The 18,311-nt window shown below is 48.0% G+C and overlaps 1 protein-coding gene across 1 annotated transcript in view; it reads left to right on the top strand.

Moving 5' to 3' along the window:
• LOC119437400 (pre-mRNA-splicing factor ATP-dependent RNA helicase DHX16-like) overlaps positions 1 to 18,311 on the top strand; it is a 147,399-nt gene that overhangs the window by 13,501 nt on the left and 115,587 nt on the right. The window contains exon 5 of the mRNA XM_037704429.2: positions 16,752 to 16,924. Within this exon, the coding sequence (XP_037560357.1) occupies positions 16,752 to 16,924 (173 nt within the window). The remainder of the gene's footprint in view (positions 1 to 16,751; positions 16,925 to 18,311) is intronic.

The following is an 18,311-nucleotide window of genomic DNA, read 5'->3' as shown; positions in this document are numbered from 1 at the left end:
AAACGAACAAATGCTTACTACGTCAACGCGCTTTTATTTATTGAATGAATCGGGAAATGTTATTTATATTTGCAGAAGAGCAGTGCGGAAGCTGCAATTCTCGTCATCTCATGAATTAGCGCTAGCAGCGGCGAAGGCCTCGCAACACCTTCGCAGCGCACATCTTTATCTGAGACACGCTTTTCACAACCGCGTGCACATCCTAATTATTTTTTTCGCCACTGAGCTGGTCGCCAACAAATTGCCCGTCCTTCGTGATGTAGCCGGTACTCTTTAATCTTCGACAGCTTTGCACTGAGTCAAAGCGATACTACTTCTTGCCGCAACCGCTGCGAACGAAACCGCGGCCGCTATCAACGCGATCATGGACGGAGACCTTGCGGTTCAGAAGGCAGGCAGCCGACGCACGCACCAAGTTAAAACGAAACTACCGTTTGCTGCAGCAAGTGTGTACGAAACCGCGGTCACTATCGGCGCGATCATGGATGGCGACTACGCACTTATGAAGGCACGCGGCTAGCCACCAACGCTGTGTTACCCGCGGCGATTAACGCAAGAATAGAGGCTTTGAGCGTACAATTAGGCATGAAGTGTTTCGGCGTTGCTGTCAGTCACGTATTGCGTACGATTGCCACTGAGGACCATGGCGACACGGATTGCGCTGTTTTGCTTCGGTTGGACGCTAGCGTTGTTTTTGCTCTTCTGCGGCGCGTACTTGTGGTGCTCTGCGCATTTATTTTATTGCGATAGCAATTATATGGACACCCCAAAGCGGATTTCTGCCGTCGCCGTCGTCGTGAGGTTCTGTATGGAGTCGCAACGGCGATAAAATCGTCGCCACGCACCATATGCTGTATGTGCGACTGAAAGCGCGTGAGGGATGCACGCTTTCACGGGGAACGAATGCACGGAGAGCATGCGCTACTTCCGTCGCACGAAAAGTCGTGCGGGGACAGGAGAGAGGGAGGGGAGGCGACGTTTAGCTGCGGCACCAAATGCGTATTTATATAAAAACGTGAGGCAAGAAGGCGGTAAAGATTTCCGACACTGCTCGACCCCGTTCTGATCTCGTCGAAAACCTCCGAGCCGCCCCCAGAGGCACCGGCAACAGTCCCCAACGCCGCGCGCGTTGGGTGCAAACGCAGGCAGAACGCCGACGGCGTCGACAACAGTTCTGCGCGTTGCTGGTGCTGCTACATGTCCAAGTTCATACAGCTGATAAAACTACTATCCTTACTCGGTATAGCTCTCTACTAATTTGCTATCGCAATTGATTCTTCGCCTTTCAGGTGAAACTGCGACAGTTTTTTTATTCCTCCGACGCATACGTCAGTGCGCACGCTATCGGCACCTACCCTATCTACAAATGGGAGAAAGGCGCACGGTGGTAAATTATGGCCTGTGAAATTCAGTTGTGAAAGTTGGGCACGCTACCCGTTTTCGGAGGTTGGGTGGCTACAAGCTGGCTGCGGATTTAATGCGCAGTTTGCGCGTTGCTGTTACACACTGTGATGGGCTTTTTGACATTCGGGCATGGGTAATGGGTAATGGAGGTTCTTTGGATCAAGCGCACCTTGTGTTCGTCGTTTTAGCCACTTGTCGAGCGCGGGACCGGGGAAAATTTATCAGTGGCTCGTGGAACCCAGAGCAGGTGCTTGCGGAACCCCTGGGTTCCACGGAACCCACTTTGAGAACCGATGGGCTAGTGCATTGTCATGAAGCAGAATCTCAAGGCGCTGCTGGAAACCTTGTTCCTAAGGCACGTCAGGACATTGCAGGAAAACACTGTTAATTGTTTGCTAGGGATGTGTGTGAATATCTAAATTTTCAAATATGAGTACTGCTTAGCTTCGAGTATGAAATCAAATATCAAATAATGATGTGTTGGTGTATTTATACGCAATTTGTTAAATGTTGGAACGTGTTGCCAACAGTAAAACAATAAACTAGTAAAGCCATTAGGATAAGAGCTTCTTTATTTGACCCTTGTAATTTTCAAAAATTGAGTATTTCACACTTTATCTCTTGTCTCGCCAAACTCTGCAATATTATTTAGCATCAAATGCCTGTTAACTCGGAGGCACTTGGTCTTGTGCCATTTGTCACTCAGTGCATTTGTTCTCAAGCAATAAGGAAGGCATCGGGACTGTGAGTAGCCCTGAATAGGTAATGACAAAGGAGCAAGGCATAAGGTGCACTAGTATTTAACCAAAATGAAGTGGTGGTGCTACGACTATTGCTTATAAAGTAACTATGGGATTCTAGCTCCTTTACGTCTTGCACCATGCATGCAGGACTCCTGCAGCAAGCTCCCCTTTCGGTTGTTTTCCTTCAGTGTGGCACATCTGACCGACTCACCGCCGTCAAAATACTGCATTTGGAAGAATATAATGGAACCACGATTTAAAGCGGGTTGTGAAAGGGGGCAACGGTACCTTTGATTGCTTAAAATATTTTCATAATAATTCTAACTATGCATAATGTACGCATACCCATATGTCTAGAATCACAGTGCAACGCACACAGGCATCGTGGTAACGCCCAAAGCAGATTACCTATTGCCTGCAGGATCTGCACAAGTGATTGGTCCCGCTTGGGTGTGTATTGCGGTAGTGGATCGCCCATCACTATGCTAAATGTTATAACAGGAGCACAATGTGCTCCATTGAGGGCCAAGGTGGGCGTGCAGTGGACAGCTGGCACGTTTCCTTATTAAGGCCGCGTGAACGGGCTTTGCTGCATTGGGTCGACACATTGAACCTATACTTCATAGAAAAGCATTCTTATTGCAGTTGGACTCTTTGCACAATCGCTCCCATTCTCTTTTGTTGTGCTAAGTTGGGCTCTCGCTGCTCGCTGTTCACAGACCTGTGCTTCTCGCCACCGAGAGGCTGGATTTTCCACAAAACTTGCCTGTTTGATGGCCGAGTTTACCTTATGCACAAAATTTCACAATGACAGGACCATGCCAAGTATACTTGCACAAAATCAGGCGCACATTCGCAATTTCGATACAAAAAAGTGCAAAGAATCGTGTCTGCTCCTGCACAGCCAGAAATATATTTGACTTGCCTTGAATATTTGAATGGAATGTTTGAGAAACTTTGACTGGCTTAGTTTTAGAATTAAATACAAATACAGTAGAACCCCGCTGATACGTTTTTCACGGGACAGTAAAAAAAAAAAAAAAAAAACGTAAGAGCCGGGAAACAGGAAAAATTGAGAAATGGAAGTAGTGTTGAACTGCACACAATGTTATTTTAATTCTTACATGTGAAAAAAAGTCGTAGTTGCGCCCGACAGCCGAAGTATCGATTGCGATAGCAAATTATAGTAGACAGCTTTACAAAGTAAGAATAGTAGTTTTATTGTCCGTATAAACTGTAAACATTAGCTTATTAACTATATTAACAAGCATGGTGTCAGCGCCCACAGGCAAACATGAACACAACACACTCGATGAGCGCGGACACGCGCTGTCAAATGCTGGCGTGAGGAATTTAAGCGCCGCTGCAAACGCGATCGAAGTGACCTTCGTGCTGTTGTCTATTGCTTCGACGCAAACTGAGCGCCGAGAACACACAGCACGCACAAAGCTACGAGCTGCTGACGCACCTACACTGCGTAGACTGCCCCCACGCAGATCGCTTTCAAGATACGACCTGAGCGACCGCGCTGCCCCGCATTACGGAGTTAATGCCAGAGCACAACGCTGCCCGCTATCCCTCCCCCCTCGCTCCCCTGCCGGTGCCTCGAGCGCAACTGAAGAAGGTGCCCTTCCTTCCTGCTTTTCTTTCTTTCGCACGTGTGATTTAGACGCGGTTCTCGCCTCCCCTTGCACGCTTTCACTTGCACATACGGCGTGCGGCGACGGCGTTACCGCCCTTGGACTTTCTATGGAACATCCATGAGCCAAAACCAATTTTAGGGCCGCAACGCGTCATATACACCATCTTTAGATAGCAAATACAGATCTTAAGGGCCATACTTTTGCTGGTGGAAACCGAAAATACGTCATAAGTGTCGCCCGCAGCACTTCGGGCGGCCAATGCCATCGTCAAGCAACCAAGCCAGCGGCATGAAAAGTCAAAATGGCCGCTCTGGCCGGCGCGAGGGGGCAGTTCGCAACGTATGATGCGGGAACGGTCCCACAGTTACGTCGTAACAGCGGGGTTTCCAATGCTGGGTTCTATGGGAGCTGTGCCGGGACCGGCCGAAAACGACGTGTAACAGCCGGGAAAACGCAGCACCCGCGAACGTAACAGCGGGGTTCTACTGTATTAAGAATACAATATTCAATAGATTGTGGGGTCTCACATGTTCTCTTGGGACAAAGGAACGACAACACAGTAGTGCGAACAATCAAAAGGGCATTTATTGCACCTTTCATACACTATTACACACTAGCCGAATTACTACCAATTGAACATTCACACGGGTGCGCGACAAATCAAGTAAGTCCGACTCACCGCGACCCGATAGCGAGCGAATACGTTCGCCCCATGCTATGACACCATCGCCTTGTCATTCACGTGTACAGTCACGCGAACGGTGGCGCGCTCGAACGATCCGTGTTCGTCCATACCGCTGTCCCGCTCTAAGCCTCGCGCGACGGTCGCGCGAAGCGGGCCGGCGCACGCGCGAAGCGTTCGTGCGTGTTGGTCACCGATCCCAAGCCAAAGAGAGGGCGCCTCCGACCTTTTTCTCCGAAGTGACCTCGCCGTTCGGTGGCGTTAGCATCGCGACACTAGCGCCATCTCTCGCAACGCGCCGCAACCATCGCCGGGCTTAGCCACGCAGAGAAGCCGGACTACAGGAGACATGCGGGGAAAGCAACATCAGGGGACGCGTGAGAGTCGCGCATCCCCACATCCCCCCAACCTTAAATCACTACACATACGCCGGCGAAACATGTCACAAGGCCTATCAACGCGCGCGTCGCGAACAAAAGTTAGTACGTGCGACAGTGGCGCCGCCGACTAAATGTCCACGCGTTATCCACAACGTGCGAGCCGACATTGACTCTGGGGTTCACCGCTGGAGTCCGTTAGTCACAGCACCACGTCTGCAGATTCGATGGCACGACTCCAGCCCAGGACTCCGGAAACGGCGATGCAGAAGTCGGCACGAGCAAGCGTCGCTCGCGCCCTGCTGACGAGAGCCGCAGTAGCCGTTGGTGACTGCCGGCTCTTTTCCCAGCCGCCGAGGGTTGCGAGCCGGACATTCGTGGCCGCCGAAGTCGCTGCGCCGAATTGACCACAGGCATCTCCAAAGCCTGGGGTAGCTCGATTGTAGTCCGGGGCAGCAGCGCTGACGATGTGCAGGTGACAGCAAACCAGGGGTGACTCCGCTCACGCTGCGTACACTCAACGCACTCGACAAACACTAAAGTAGTGCAAGGGAGAGGAATTCGGCATACGCATCGCCCACGTGGTACGATGTTCAATTCGGCTAGCGAAATTTCGGACGGCATTTCAGATGCTAAGTTCACGTGAACAAAGCTTGCCTTCTTGAGTCGAATGAGTAATTTCAATTCGTGCGAGGCGAACTAATGAGGGAAGCAATGTGCGACATCTCAACACCACGGTCCACCAGGTTATGTCCCTCAACGTGCGACAGGCGGCTTTGTTAAGCCTTAGGCCTAATGCGTCGCTACTTTGACAACAACCGGCATCCAAAAAAAAAAAACACCCAAAATGGGCACAACAGGCAGCCGCGAGGAGACGTTAGCTCTGTGAGGTGGTCCTACTCCGCTCGGTGCACACAGCATCCGAGTTGACGGCGCCCACCGTCCCAGACGGTGTCGGAGCGCCCGGTGCCAGGCCGCAATACCAGTCAGCCCATAGCGGCACCCGTGGCCCGCGGCCACCCGGCTCCCTGAGCCTCGACTTCCGAAGTCAAAGATATAGAAGAAGCTATTTACATAAGAAATTCGGACCACCCACGAGGTTTCCGTACTCACTCGCTTCAGGCTTGCCAATGCTCCCCGGGCGCTAGGCCTCGCTCTCCCAGGATGCAAACCACGTGGCTCTCATACTGACGAGTGTACTTCAAAACACTCGCGAAAAGGCTTAGCATGTTGAAAAGTTCAAACACGCCACAGCAACCGTCGCCTCGCTCAAGAAAGCACACCGCCGACACTAGCGATCAAAATCTACGCTAGGACTACGCTTCGGTTGAAACATTTCGAACCGAGCATAACTGTTAAAATTATCGTCCGATGCCCCAAGAGCCCCACGTTGGGCAGCCAGATGTGGGATCTCACACGTGCTCTTGGGACAAAGGAACGACAACACAGTAGTGCAAACAATCACAAGGGCATTTATTGCACCTTTCATACACTAATACACACTAGCTGAATTACAACCAATAGAACATTCACACGGGCGCGCGACAAATCAAGTAAGTCCGACTCACCGCGACCCGATAGCGAGCGAATATGTTCGCCCCATGCTATGACACCATCGCCTTGTCGTTCACGTGTACAGTCACGCAAACGGTGGCGCGCTCGAACGATCCGTGTTCGTCCATCCCGCTGTCCCGCTCTAAGCCTCGCGCGACGGTCGCGCGAAGCGTTCGTGCGTGTTGGTCACCGATCCCAAGCCAAAGAGAGAGTGCCTCCGACCTTTTTCTCCCAAGTAACCTCGCCGTTCGGTGGCGTTAGCATTGCGACACTAGCGCCATCTCGCAACACGCCACAACCACCGCCGGGCTTAGCCACTCAGAGAAGCCGGACTACAGGAGACATGCGGGGAAAACAACATCAGGGGACGCGTGAGAGTCGCGCATCCCCACAAGATAATAAAAATGTTCGTATATTCTCATACCCCTACTGCTTGCCTTTCTGACAAAATTTTTACCTTGGGAATAAGCCCAGTTGAGTCAACCTTGAGAATTCAGGTTTTTTCGCTGAGATGGCCGCTGCTTTGATATGGTACATAGTTGTTTGCCTTTGTTTCATCACCGGTAATTATCTTAGAAATGAACTGCTCATCATTCTCTGAAAGTTCTTTCAGATCTGTGCACACCTGCACTCGAGACTCCTCTTGTTTTATCGGGAGAGGAGGGGGAACAAGTTTTGCTGTAATGTGGCGCAGTCCCAATTTTCCCATCAAAATTCGAGGGCTGTTCCCATATGACAACTCAAGGGCTTCAGAAACCTCACTGGTTAAGCGAATCTCTTCTTGGATTTTAAAAAATTCTTGTCAGTTAACTCAGTTAATAAGCATCCAGACACCCGCCGGGGTGGCTCAGTCAGCTAAGGCGTTGCGCTGCTGAGCACGAGATCGCGGGATCGAATCCCGGCCACGGCGGCCGCATTCCGATGGAGGCGAAATGCAAAAACGCCCGTGTGCTTGCGTTGTAGTGCACGTTAAAGAACCCCAGGTGGTCAAAATTAATCCGGAGCCCTCCACTACGGCGTGCCTCATAATCAGAACTGGTTTTGGCACGTAAAACCCCAGAAAGAAGAAGAATAAGCATCCAGAGCTGTCATCGTTCTCCATAAACATACTGCTACTCTCGAATTGGATGAATCGCTCGTAAGTGTGGCTGTGGACCACATCTTAATCTCCAAATGCTTACTGCAGCATACAGTGGGGCCTCTGTTGGTATATTTCCAAGTCGAAAACAAGATTCCACAGACATTCCTTGTTCTTTCAACTTTTTTATCATGGCCAATGCAAAGTACCATCAACATACATTACAAGAGCTAATGGTGTGGATGAGTACCATTACCAACAAAAAAAATCCGGATTAGCTCATTAGTGATGCTAGAGGTGCTATCTAGCAGATGAGTAGCTTGCCACTCTCTTGTTGAATGAACGTACCGTATTTACTCGAATCTAGGCCGACTCCGATTCTAAGCCGACCCCCCAAAAGTTCGAAGTCCGAAAAAAAACAAACTTACTTTGAATGTAGGCCGAACGAAAAAGCGAGGACAGCATTCGCAAAATGAAACAGCATTTATTAAATTTGAACATGCCGAGCTCATTCTGTCACCATCGCTGCTAGCCTCGTCGCTATCTTCCTTACTGCTGACATCTTCAAACAGTGCGCTATATTCAGTACCATCCAGTGCATTAGAGATGCTGCATTTTTGGAAGGAGCGCACGTTGCGGCGCACGCAAAAACCACCTCCCGTGGCCCCCTCCAACGACAGACCGATGCCGAAGTTCCGCCCGGTTTGAACGTTTGACGATGCCTCTACGGCTAGCACAACTACCGTATTTACTCGATTCTCACGCTTCCTCGATTGTAACGCGCGCCCGTTTTCCGTGAGGAAAAATTTGGTAAAATAGATTTCCTCCCGATGCACTGATGTTGCGATGAATAAAAAAAGTTGCAGTTTCGCCCGAAAGGCGATGCATCGAATGCGGTAGCAAATTAGTAGACCGCTATTAACAAGCACGGTGTCACGTGCGCTCAAGCAAACATGAACACACCTCGCTCGTTGACCGCGGAAACGAACTGTCAAAACGCTGGAGACGAAGCGCGCCTTCGTGCTAGCATGCCTCTCGCTTCAACGCGGCGAAAACACGGCGCGCGGCGGACTTTACCCGTCGCAGATTGCTTTCAAGATAGGGCCAAGCCTGATCGTATCGCCGGAGTGGATCGTCGCAGATTACGTCCTGCTTCGGTCCACTGAAACCGTTCCGCATTGCTTTGCTGGCGAAAATCCTCTCCTTCTGTTTGCGCCAGTCCCGCTCGCAAGTTTCGGATTCTCCGAACGCCCGTGATGCGGCCCGATTTCCGTCCGTCTCCGCACAGATGATCACTTTCCTTTTAAATGCGGCATCATGATGAACTCGGTACTTCATGCTGATAGATAGAGCAGACGCTGAGAACGTGAAGACAGACGGTAGACTATTGCCTAAGCACGTGTACTGCAGCACACGGAGGAAGCTTCCGCATGCTACGGTAGCTAGGCACGACGCGCGTGCGAGGCGGCCATTTTGAAATACCGACGCAGATTTAGGGTAGTGTTGAAAGTGCGCGTTAGATTCGAGTAAATACAGTATTCGTTTAGAAAGCGGCACTATAGTGGCATCGCCCATTTGGTGCCATTACGATAACGCCACACCGCGCGCCGATGCTGCACCATACCGATACTACCAATACGACGCAGGTCAAAATGGCGACGTCGCTCGTGTACTTCAGCTGGCTACTGGCGCAGCTAGTAGCGGCTGCGATACTGACTTTTCTAGATGGCGCTAACTATGCACCATATTTATCAGTTTCAGTTAAAAACTGGCGCGTTTTTTAAAATCCTCGAATCTAAGCCGACCCTAGAGTTTCGTATGTGATTAATTGAAAAAAAACTATCGGCCTAGATTCGAATAAATACGGTAGCACATTTCCGGGAAATTTTGCACTGGCCCTCGTACAGTGCACAAATACTTCGTTGGATGTGTGTTGTGCTAGTCATGCAGAGTTGCTGATGTCTCAGAAGGCTCTTTATTGCATATTCCCAACATGCCATTTGAAGGCAAGTTCTGAGTCAGAAAAAAATTATGCAGATCCAATGCACATTCTGGAATCTATGTGAAGGGAAGATTTCGTGAAGTGGTTAATGAAATCCTCTAAATTTACCAATTTCATTCCTGCGTCTTTGGTGTAAAAGAAACTGACGCACATGCATGTGCTCTCATGCGCCCGTGCTGCGCAGTGTGACAGGTCTTGTATTGGCCTGTATTTCTTATTTATTTGAAGTGTACTGCTTGCTTCTTGGCCAATCCCTCATTGTGGGCATGTGCCATAGTATGGACATCATCACCATAATCAACACGCGGCTATGATCTCAAAGAGCTAGTTGGCATTGACATGATAGAAGTATACATGCGATTGTGGCCTAATAGTTAGAGGCTGCTATGCTGGGTGGCTGAGGTTCAATCACAGCATCGCGCATGTAATTCAAAATTTTTTTTGAATGCAAAGCGTTTTTTTGTCTAGTTGTAGTCAAGGTCAGAGCGAGGTCATGCTCAAGGAAGCGATGATGGTTTGATGACGTTTTGTCTCCGAAAAATGTGAGCTGATCCCGGAGATAATGCAGTCTAAAAATTATGAATATATAGTATGAATTAAGGCACCTTATTTGCTGGTACCAGACATAGTGCAAACAAATACTGGATATAGTGCAAATAAAACAGCCTGATTGGTCGATACTGGACATAGTGCAAATAAACACCAGATATAGTGCGAATTAAGGTGGTCTGTGGTGGCGGTGACGCATAGGAGGGCAGATGTGACCTCCAACACTAACATGCCATTGTTGTCATTCTGTCGTCATTTCATTGCCTTCATGCCATTGTGATCATTCTTTCATTGTCATGTCATCGCTATCTTTCCTCCGTTTTCACTCTATTGCTGTCCCTGCGATGTCATATCATTGTCATCATGTCGGTCGCGGGATCAAATCCCGGCCACGGCGGCCGCATTTCAATGGGGGCGAAATGCGAAAACACCCATGTACTTAGATTTAGGTGTACATTAAAGAACCCCAGGTGGTCCAAATTACCGTATTTACTCAAATCTAGGCCGACTCCGATTCTAAGCTGACCCCCCAAAAGTACGAAGCCAAAAAAAAAAACTTACCTCGAATGTAGGCCGAACGAAAAAGCGAGTGCAGCATTTGCAAAATGAAACAGCATATTAAATATGAACATGCCGAGCTCATTCTATGTCACCATCGCTGCTAGCCTCATCGCTATCTTACTGCTGACATCTTCAAACAGTGCACTATATTCAGTACCATCAAGCGCATTAGAGATGTTGCACTTTTTGAAGGAGCGCACGATCAATTGCCATCCTCGTTGCGGCACACGCAAAAAGCATCTCCCGTGGTCCCTCCAACGAGTTCCGCCTGGCTTGAACGTTTGACGATGCCTCCCTACGGCTAGCACAACTACCGTATTTAGTCGATTCTCACGCGCCCTCGATTGTAACGCGCATCCGTTTTCTGTGACGAAAAAAAAAGTCCTTTACAGTACCGCACACCACATGCTTTCAAACAGAAATACAACTGTCATTTGGAAAAACAGATTTCCTCCCAATGCACTGAGGTTGCGATGAATAAAAAAAGTCGCAGTTTCGCCCAAAAGGCGATGCCTTGAATGCGATGGCAAATTAGTAGACCGCTATATGAAGTAAGGATAGCAGTTTTATCGGCCGTATAAAGTTGCAAACATTCGCTTACTAAAGCACAGTGTCACGTGCACGGTGTAACGTAACAAACACGGTGTAACGTGCGCACAAGCAAACATGAACACATCTCGCTCGTTGACCGTGGAAACGAACAGTCAAAACGCTGAAGTGACGAAGTGTGGTGAGCGAATTGACCTTCGTGTTAGCATGCCTCTCTTCAACGCGACCTTTAAGCTATATGCGGCAAAAACACGGCACGCGGCACACTTTCTCCATCGCAGATTGCTTTCAAGATAGAGCCAAGGCGATCGTATCGCCGAAGTGGATCGTTGCAGATTAGGTCCTGCTTTGGTCCACTGAAACCGTTCCGCATTTCTTTGCTGGCGAAAATCCGCTCCTCCTGTTTGCACCAATCCCGCTCGAAAGTTTCGGATTCACCGACCGCCCGTGATGCGGCCCGATTTCCGTCCGTCTCCGCACACATGGTCACTTTCATTTTAAATGCGGCATCATGATGAACTCGGTACTTCTTGCTGATAAAGCAGACACAGAGAATGTGAACGTTAGAAAGCGGCACTATAGTGGCATCGCCTGTTGGGTGCCATTAACGCCACACCGCGTGCCGATACTACACACTACCGACATGATGCAGGTCAAAATGGCGACGTCCCTCGTGTACTTCAGTTGGCTACTCGAGCGGCTAGTAGCGGCTGCGATACTGACTTTTTTAGATGGCACTAACCAGCGCCTCCTATAAAGACTATGCCTGGAACGTTGCTATTTTTTCCATAGAGAGCTCCCTGCGGCTAGTTGGGACCAGGCGCCATGCGAGAGCGCTGATGCCGCGCGGAAATTTGCAGCTCTGCAGCAAATTTTTGTACTAAATCAAACTGACCAGTGACAAAAAGCCCCGTAAGGTGACTCGCATGATCACACAACAGCAATAAAGAAACACTTGAGTGTCGTCGTCTGCATATAGCAGCGGTGACAACGCGCGGTCGGCAAGGCGTCGTCTGCTCACGATAAGCCAGAGGCGCTCGCCTTTGTACTGGTGGGGGAGAGAAAAATCCGAGGGTAGGGAAGCCAGTTCGCGGCTCACGTTCCAGGCATAGTCTTTATAGGAGGCGTTGCACTAACTATGCACTATATTTTTTAGTTTCAGTTAAAAACTGGCGCGTTTTTTAAAATCCTTGAATCTAAGCCGACCCTAGAGTTTCGTATATGATTATTTGAAAAAAACTATCGGCCTAGATTCGAATAAATATGGTATTCCGCAGTCCCCCACTACGGCGTGCCTCATAATCAGATCGTGGTTTTGGCACGTAAGACCCCTTATATATATATATTGTAGGGATGGGCGAATAGTGGATTTGAGGTTCGAAGCGAATAGTGATTTGTTCGAATAATTTCGAATCGAATAGTTCGAATAGTATATATCACATATTACAGTAAAACCTAGTTAATTCAAATTTTATGGGATTGAAAAAAAATGTCCGAATTATCAGGGTACCTAGAAAACAATAAGCAAATGCTTACTACGTCAGCACGATTTTATTAGTGTAATGGATGAGCAAATCCTTTTGCTATTTTGCACAAAAGCAGTGCGGAAGCTGCAATTCTCGTCATCTCATGACTGATTGGCTCTCGCAGCAGCGATCGTGTCGCGACTTCCTTCGCTGCACGGCCACGGTGCGCACCATCATTTGCGACACGCTTTGAACTACCGCGCGCACATCCCAATTATTTTTTCGCCAGTGAGCTGACCGCCAACAGATCGCACGTCCATCACGATGTAGCCGGTGCTCTTCATCCTCGACAGCTTTGCACCGAGTGAAACCGAAACAACTGTTTGTCGCAACTGCGGCCGCTATCGACGCGATTATGAACGGCGACTTTGCGGTGCTTAATAGAGAGCTTTAATAGGGGCCCCAAAGAGCTTTGCGGGTGTTAGCGTTGGTGCATGCAGGAGTGAAGAGTTTTAGAATGGGGCTTTGCGTTTGCGAATAGCGTCTTGCGCTTGCAGCGCCACTACGGTGTCAAAGAGAAACTATTACAAATATTAAGATAAACTATACCATTTTATGATAAGAAGATTAATTTTGACTTTCACGCTTTTGCGTTTAATAACATTTTCGAGGTTATTCTAATAACAGCAAGTGATTTGTTGCACTTAATTTTGACTAACCAACGTTACGTGCCTTCACGAGCCACGCTAATCCATGTTAGGCCTACGAGCCATGAAATTGACAATCGAATTCGGAATCAGCGGCGTCTAATGAATCAATCTTCATTACACACGTTAGTTGAGAGAAAGCGATAAACGCAGTCACTTCTCCTAGCTTACGAACTTCACGCGTTACCGCGAATCGAGCCTAGTTTGGTGCTCGGTGAGAGCCATCGCTTTGATGGGCGCCGCCATGTTTGTTGACGCAAAGCTTTTGGGGCCGCTATTGGGGCTCCCGCTAAATCGGTGAAATAGCGTGCCCGACGCAAAACCCAAACGCAGTTTGCGTCTCGCGCATGCGCAGTGGCATCGACGCTATATTTGTGGCCCCAAAACGTTTGGGGCCCCCTATTCTAAAACTTTCTAATGGTACAGCCACGCTAGCGACAAAAATGCGCGCGTCATGCCGCGCGCAGCGAAAGCGGCAGGAATCGGGGGTACGGCTTGCCGAGAGCGACGAGGGTGACGTCACGGAGCCAATGGCAACCGGACCTCCACCGCTCCGTGCCGCGTTATCAATCGACAATCGTCGTCTCTCGCGGTTCTATGGAGGGATTTCTGGACGCTGTCCGATCACACCCTTTTCGCTCGCGGTGATTCCGCATTCCGAGAGCGCGCGAGATCATATCGCGCTGCCGCGCGGCAAGATGCAATTGCCACGGTGGACTTCGCGGCAAGGCGGTGCCGCGCGGCAACTTGTTGCTCGCGGCATGACGCACGCGTTTTTGCCGCTAGCGTGGCCGTACCCGGCCGACGCACGCACCGAGTCAGAAAGAAAGTATCTATCACTGCAACAAATGCAGACGAAATCGTGGTCGCTATCTATGCGATCAGGGATGGTCACTACACGATAGAGTTAATATACTGACTCAGTTATATTAACTCTATGCACTATGCACCTTTTTAGGCACACGGCCGACGTGTGTATTGCGTCAAAACGAAACTACTTTTCACCGCAACCACTGCGAAAGAAACCGCGGTAAATATCGACGCGTGATGGGTGGCGACTATGAAATCCGGCGGCCAACGCGTTGTTATGTGCGCCGGTAAACGCAATAAAGGCACAAATAGGCACGAAGCGCTCTGTCATTGCTGTCATTCACGTACGATATCTGCTGCTGACTATGGCGATGCGGACTCCGCCGCTTCGTTTCGGTTGTGCGCTAGCGCCGTTTCTGCTCTTCTGCGTCGCACATTTCAGGCTCTATAATGCAAAACGTATAGCCTTCGAGATTTATAGTTGATGTCTGACAGCCATGAAGTGAAGCATAGCCTCCGAGATGTGTACCGGCCGTCCGTGGCGTTTGGCTGCCTATTCGGAAGCGCCGAATAATTCGAAAATATCGAATACCTGAATTCGGATCGAATAACGAATATAGAATTATTCGATCGAATATTCGACAATACTGTATATTCGCCCATCCCTAATATATTGTCATCATGTCGTAGTCATATCGTTGTCATGATTACATCGTCGTCATGACTTAGTCGACATCATGCATCGTCATAAAGTCGCTGTCATGCCGTTGTGGTCATTTTATCGTCATCATTTTGTTGTCGCCATTACACTGTCGTCAACCCATTGTCATCATATCTTTGTTGTCATGCTGTCGTCATTTCAGCTCTGTGATTCCATAATCACAACGTTTACGTCATGTCGTCGTCATACCATCCACATAAATCCAGCATCAGCATCACGCTACTATCTATAATGGGTAGCATTCGTGCAGTTGAAGAAGCATCTAAGAAAGCACTTAAAAATAGTACACATTTCCGTTGTCTACCTTTCAGAAATGTTTCGCATGACATAGATGCGATATTTTTTTCGCGTATAACCCACACTCCCAATTACAACTGCCCGGAAAGAAAGAAAAGTATATCCGCATGTGTAACCCGCGGGAATAACTGCATACAGCAACACTCACAATCTTTGCAAAAAAGTCTCTTCCCCGTCATATCTTCGGCCAGAGGCTCTGTTCCCCCCCCCCCCTCCTTTTTTTTGGCGTTGCTGATAATCTTCAGCTTCTGCCGCGCTATAACTGATGGCCATTGAGCGCAGCTCATCGTGATCCAAGTTCTAGTTCGCTGGCGCCGTGCTCACTTTGCTTCTCAAACGCAAAATGGCAACCCGTACAGAGGTGGAGAATGGGCGACCATAAAAGAGAGAAGGGAGCTTCAACATGCAGCAGTGGGGAGAGGGTGGGGTTCCCTTGGAGATAATGAAACTTTGAATGACAGAGGACCTTGCCTTGAAGTGAGGCATCATGGCAGTGCACACCGTGCTGCCTTGTGGTGTTGCCTCACGTCAGCATGCGCCGCGCTGCCGTGAAGCCACACCACAAGGCGAAATGTGAATATAACTTGCGCCCTGACTTTACTGTTAAATTTTAAAAAGTTTTGGTGCGGGTTGTATGCACAAAAAATATGGTAATCATCAAGGATGGTTTCTGCTTTAATGCATTTTAGTTTGAACTATTTGGCAAGACAGCAGCAGCACTCAGCCAGCAACCACGGTCAGGAAAGTCCAAGTGGGTTTGCAAAAGAAGCTTCGATTTATAATTACCAGTTGTTACCAGTTTAAATTACCGAGCTTTCCGGCTTTGATGGGTGGCGCCATCTGTGATGATCTATTCAAAATTGGAATCATTGTTGCCAGCCACATGGAGAAAAACAGTGCATACGAAGGTTCTTCATGAATCGGTATTCAGTGAAGAATAAATGCAAGCCCAAGTTCGTAAAAAATATAATTTTTTGCTCACATTATATGAATGAACTAAATGCAACAAGAGTTCTGTACGCTTGGTGTAGTATTGTCACTCTCATTCTTAGCATGACACTGCTGATTGGTGACATTGAGCATTTGAGCTCCTGGATGGAGTCAAGGGTGAAATTTGTACCTATTGCAAATTTGAGAAAAATGAATTCAAATTATCTGTACTTTCATTCAGGCTACCTGCGTTTGTGTTGCCCATTCCGGGGGTTGTATTTTCAACTCATATTTTTTGCTACATTTTCACATGTTCTAAAACTTGGCATGAGTGCCTGAATGTAGTGATGGTGGATATTCATTGGCTCCGTGATACTGCTGTTTTTGCTCACTGGAGTATGCGTGACCGCATTGGGTGTGAAAATGGCGATGACAGAAAGTGCTCACAGGGCCCTTTTGTCACATCAGCTTCTTTTGGTTTAGCCTAGTACTGAAGGTGATATCCCCGAGAAATGATTGGTCGGGATTATGGTGTGTGTGTGTGTGTGTGTGTGTGTGCACATCTGCGTACATGTGTCTTTGCACTTTCTAGGAACAGATTTCCTGTGAGTTCTTGTTTCTAATGTGTCAAGCAATATTTGAAGCTTATGACAACTCTGGTGCTCCGTGCGTGTGCAGGCGTTTGAGGAGGCGGCGAAACGACTGAAACTGGAGGCTGAGGACCGGCAGCGGCTTCTGCCTCGGCTGCGGATTGAGTCTAGACGTCAGTATCTGGAGAAGCGGAAAGAAGACAAACTGGTTGAGTTGGAAGCTGACATCCACGATGAGAATTTCCTCTTCTCAGATGTAAAGTGCGTACCTTCCGGTTTCACCCTGACCTTACTGCAGAGCAACTATGTGTGAACAAATTGAATGGAATACGAAATGTGTTATTAATTTGAGAGACTTGAACATTCGATTACCTTTGCGTGATAGTTCTCCTGCATAACAGAGGTACAATGGGGCATTAATTACTTTGTGGCTGCAGCTGATATTAGAGTAAAGAGGTCCTGTAACACTTTTCATTAAAGGTATGGTATGTGTCTTTTTTTAAAGGCCATCACTTCGTTTTTTAGCTAAGTTTTGAAGTTTTTGAATGCACCTCATACAAATCTAGTCATGAAGTGCTGCCGCTGCCATGCTCTCATGACTTACCCTTCCTTTTCTTCATTCCTATGGCGCTTGAAGCTGGTCGAAGCACCCATGCAGACCAATGTGCACCATGTTTAATCTATCTTCATGCTGAGCTTTTTTTTTATGAGCATAACCTTGACATAGTATGGTGTGACCTTTCAGCACACTGCCCAACTTGGAAGATTGCCTAACTTGGAATAAATGAACAGTATTGGTGCAGTGGTATCCTTCCACTTTAGGTGGCGCCACTGGGCCACTAAAGTGAGATTTCAGATTTTTTCTTTTTTAATTCAAGGGCTTAGCGACAAGGCATATCTAGTTAAAGAAATGAACAGAGCCAGCATAATTTAAATGCATGCAGCCCTTTGTGATGCAGGTACTGCAGCATGGCAACGCATTTGGTAACGCACTTGTTGTCTGTTATCCGACAGGAATAGTACTCTGTGCTCTCAAAATCTGCCCAATAGCCATTGTGTTCCCTCTTGCTATCATAAAGACCTAGTAAAAAAATTACAGGTGACGTCGACTATAAAAGATACTAATAATCTAGCAAGAAAGGTTAACTATATCTGAAGCTCGTTCTATTCAAAATTAGGGCCACAATATGTTGCGAAATGACGAACTTCGCATATATTGGCACCGACCGATAATTAGAACTCAGCGAAGACTACCTAAAAGTTCAAATAATCAGTATCAGGACCTCCAGAAAATACCGTATTTACTCGATTCTAACGCGCCCTCGATTGTAACGCGCACCCGTTTTCCGTGACCAAAAGACAGAAGAAAAAAAAGATCCTTTACAGTACCGCGCACCTCATGCTTTCATACAGAAATAAAACTTTCTCTCATTTGGAAAAAAAAACATTTACTCCCAATGCACTAAAGTCGCGATGAATTTTTTTTAAATGTCACAGTTTCGCTACGAAAGGCGAAGCATCGATTGCAATAGCAAATTATTATACAGCTATATGAAGTAACAATAGTACTTTTTATCGACCATATAAACTCATAAACATTCGCTTACTAACTAAATTAACAAGCATGGTGTCACGCGCGCACAAGCAA

The sequence above is a fragment of the Dermacentor silvarum genome, chromosome 1 (genome assembly GCF_013339745.2).
Source record: "Dermacentor silvarum isolate Dsil-2018 chromosome 1, BIME_Dsil_1.4, whole genome shotgun sequence".
NCBI classification, from domain to species: Eukaryota; Metazoa; Arthropoda; class Arachnida; order Ixodida; family Ixodidae; genus Dermacentor; species Dermacentor silvarum.
The sequence above is the reverse complement of the archived record's forward strand: the minus strand, read 5'-3'. Positions and strand labels throughout refer to the sequence as shown.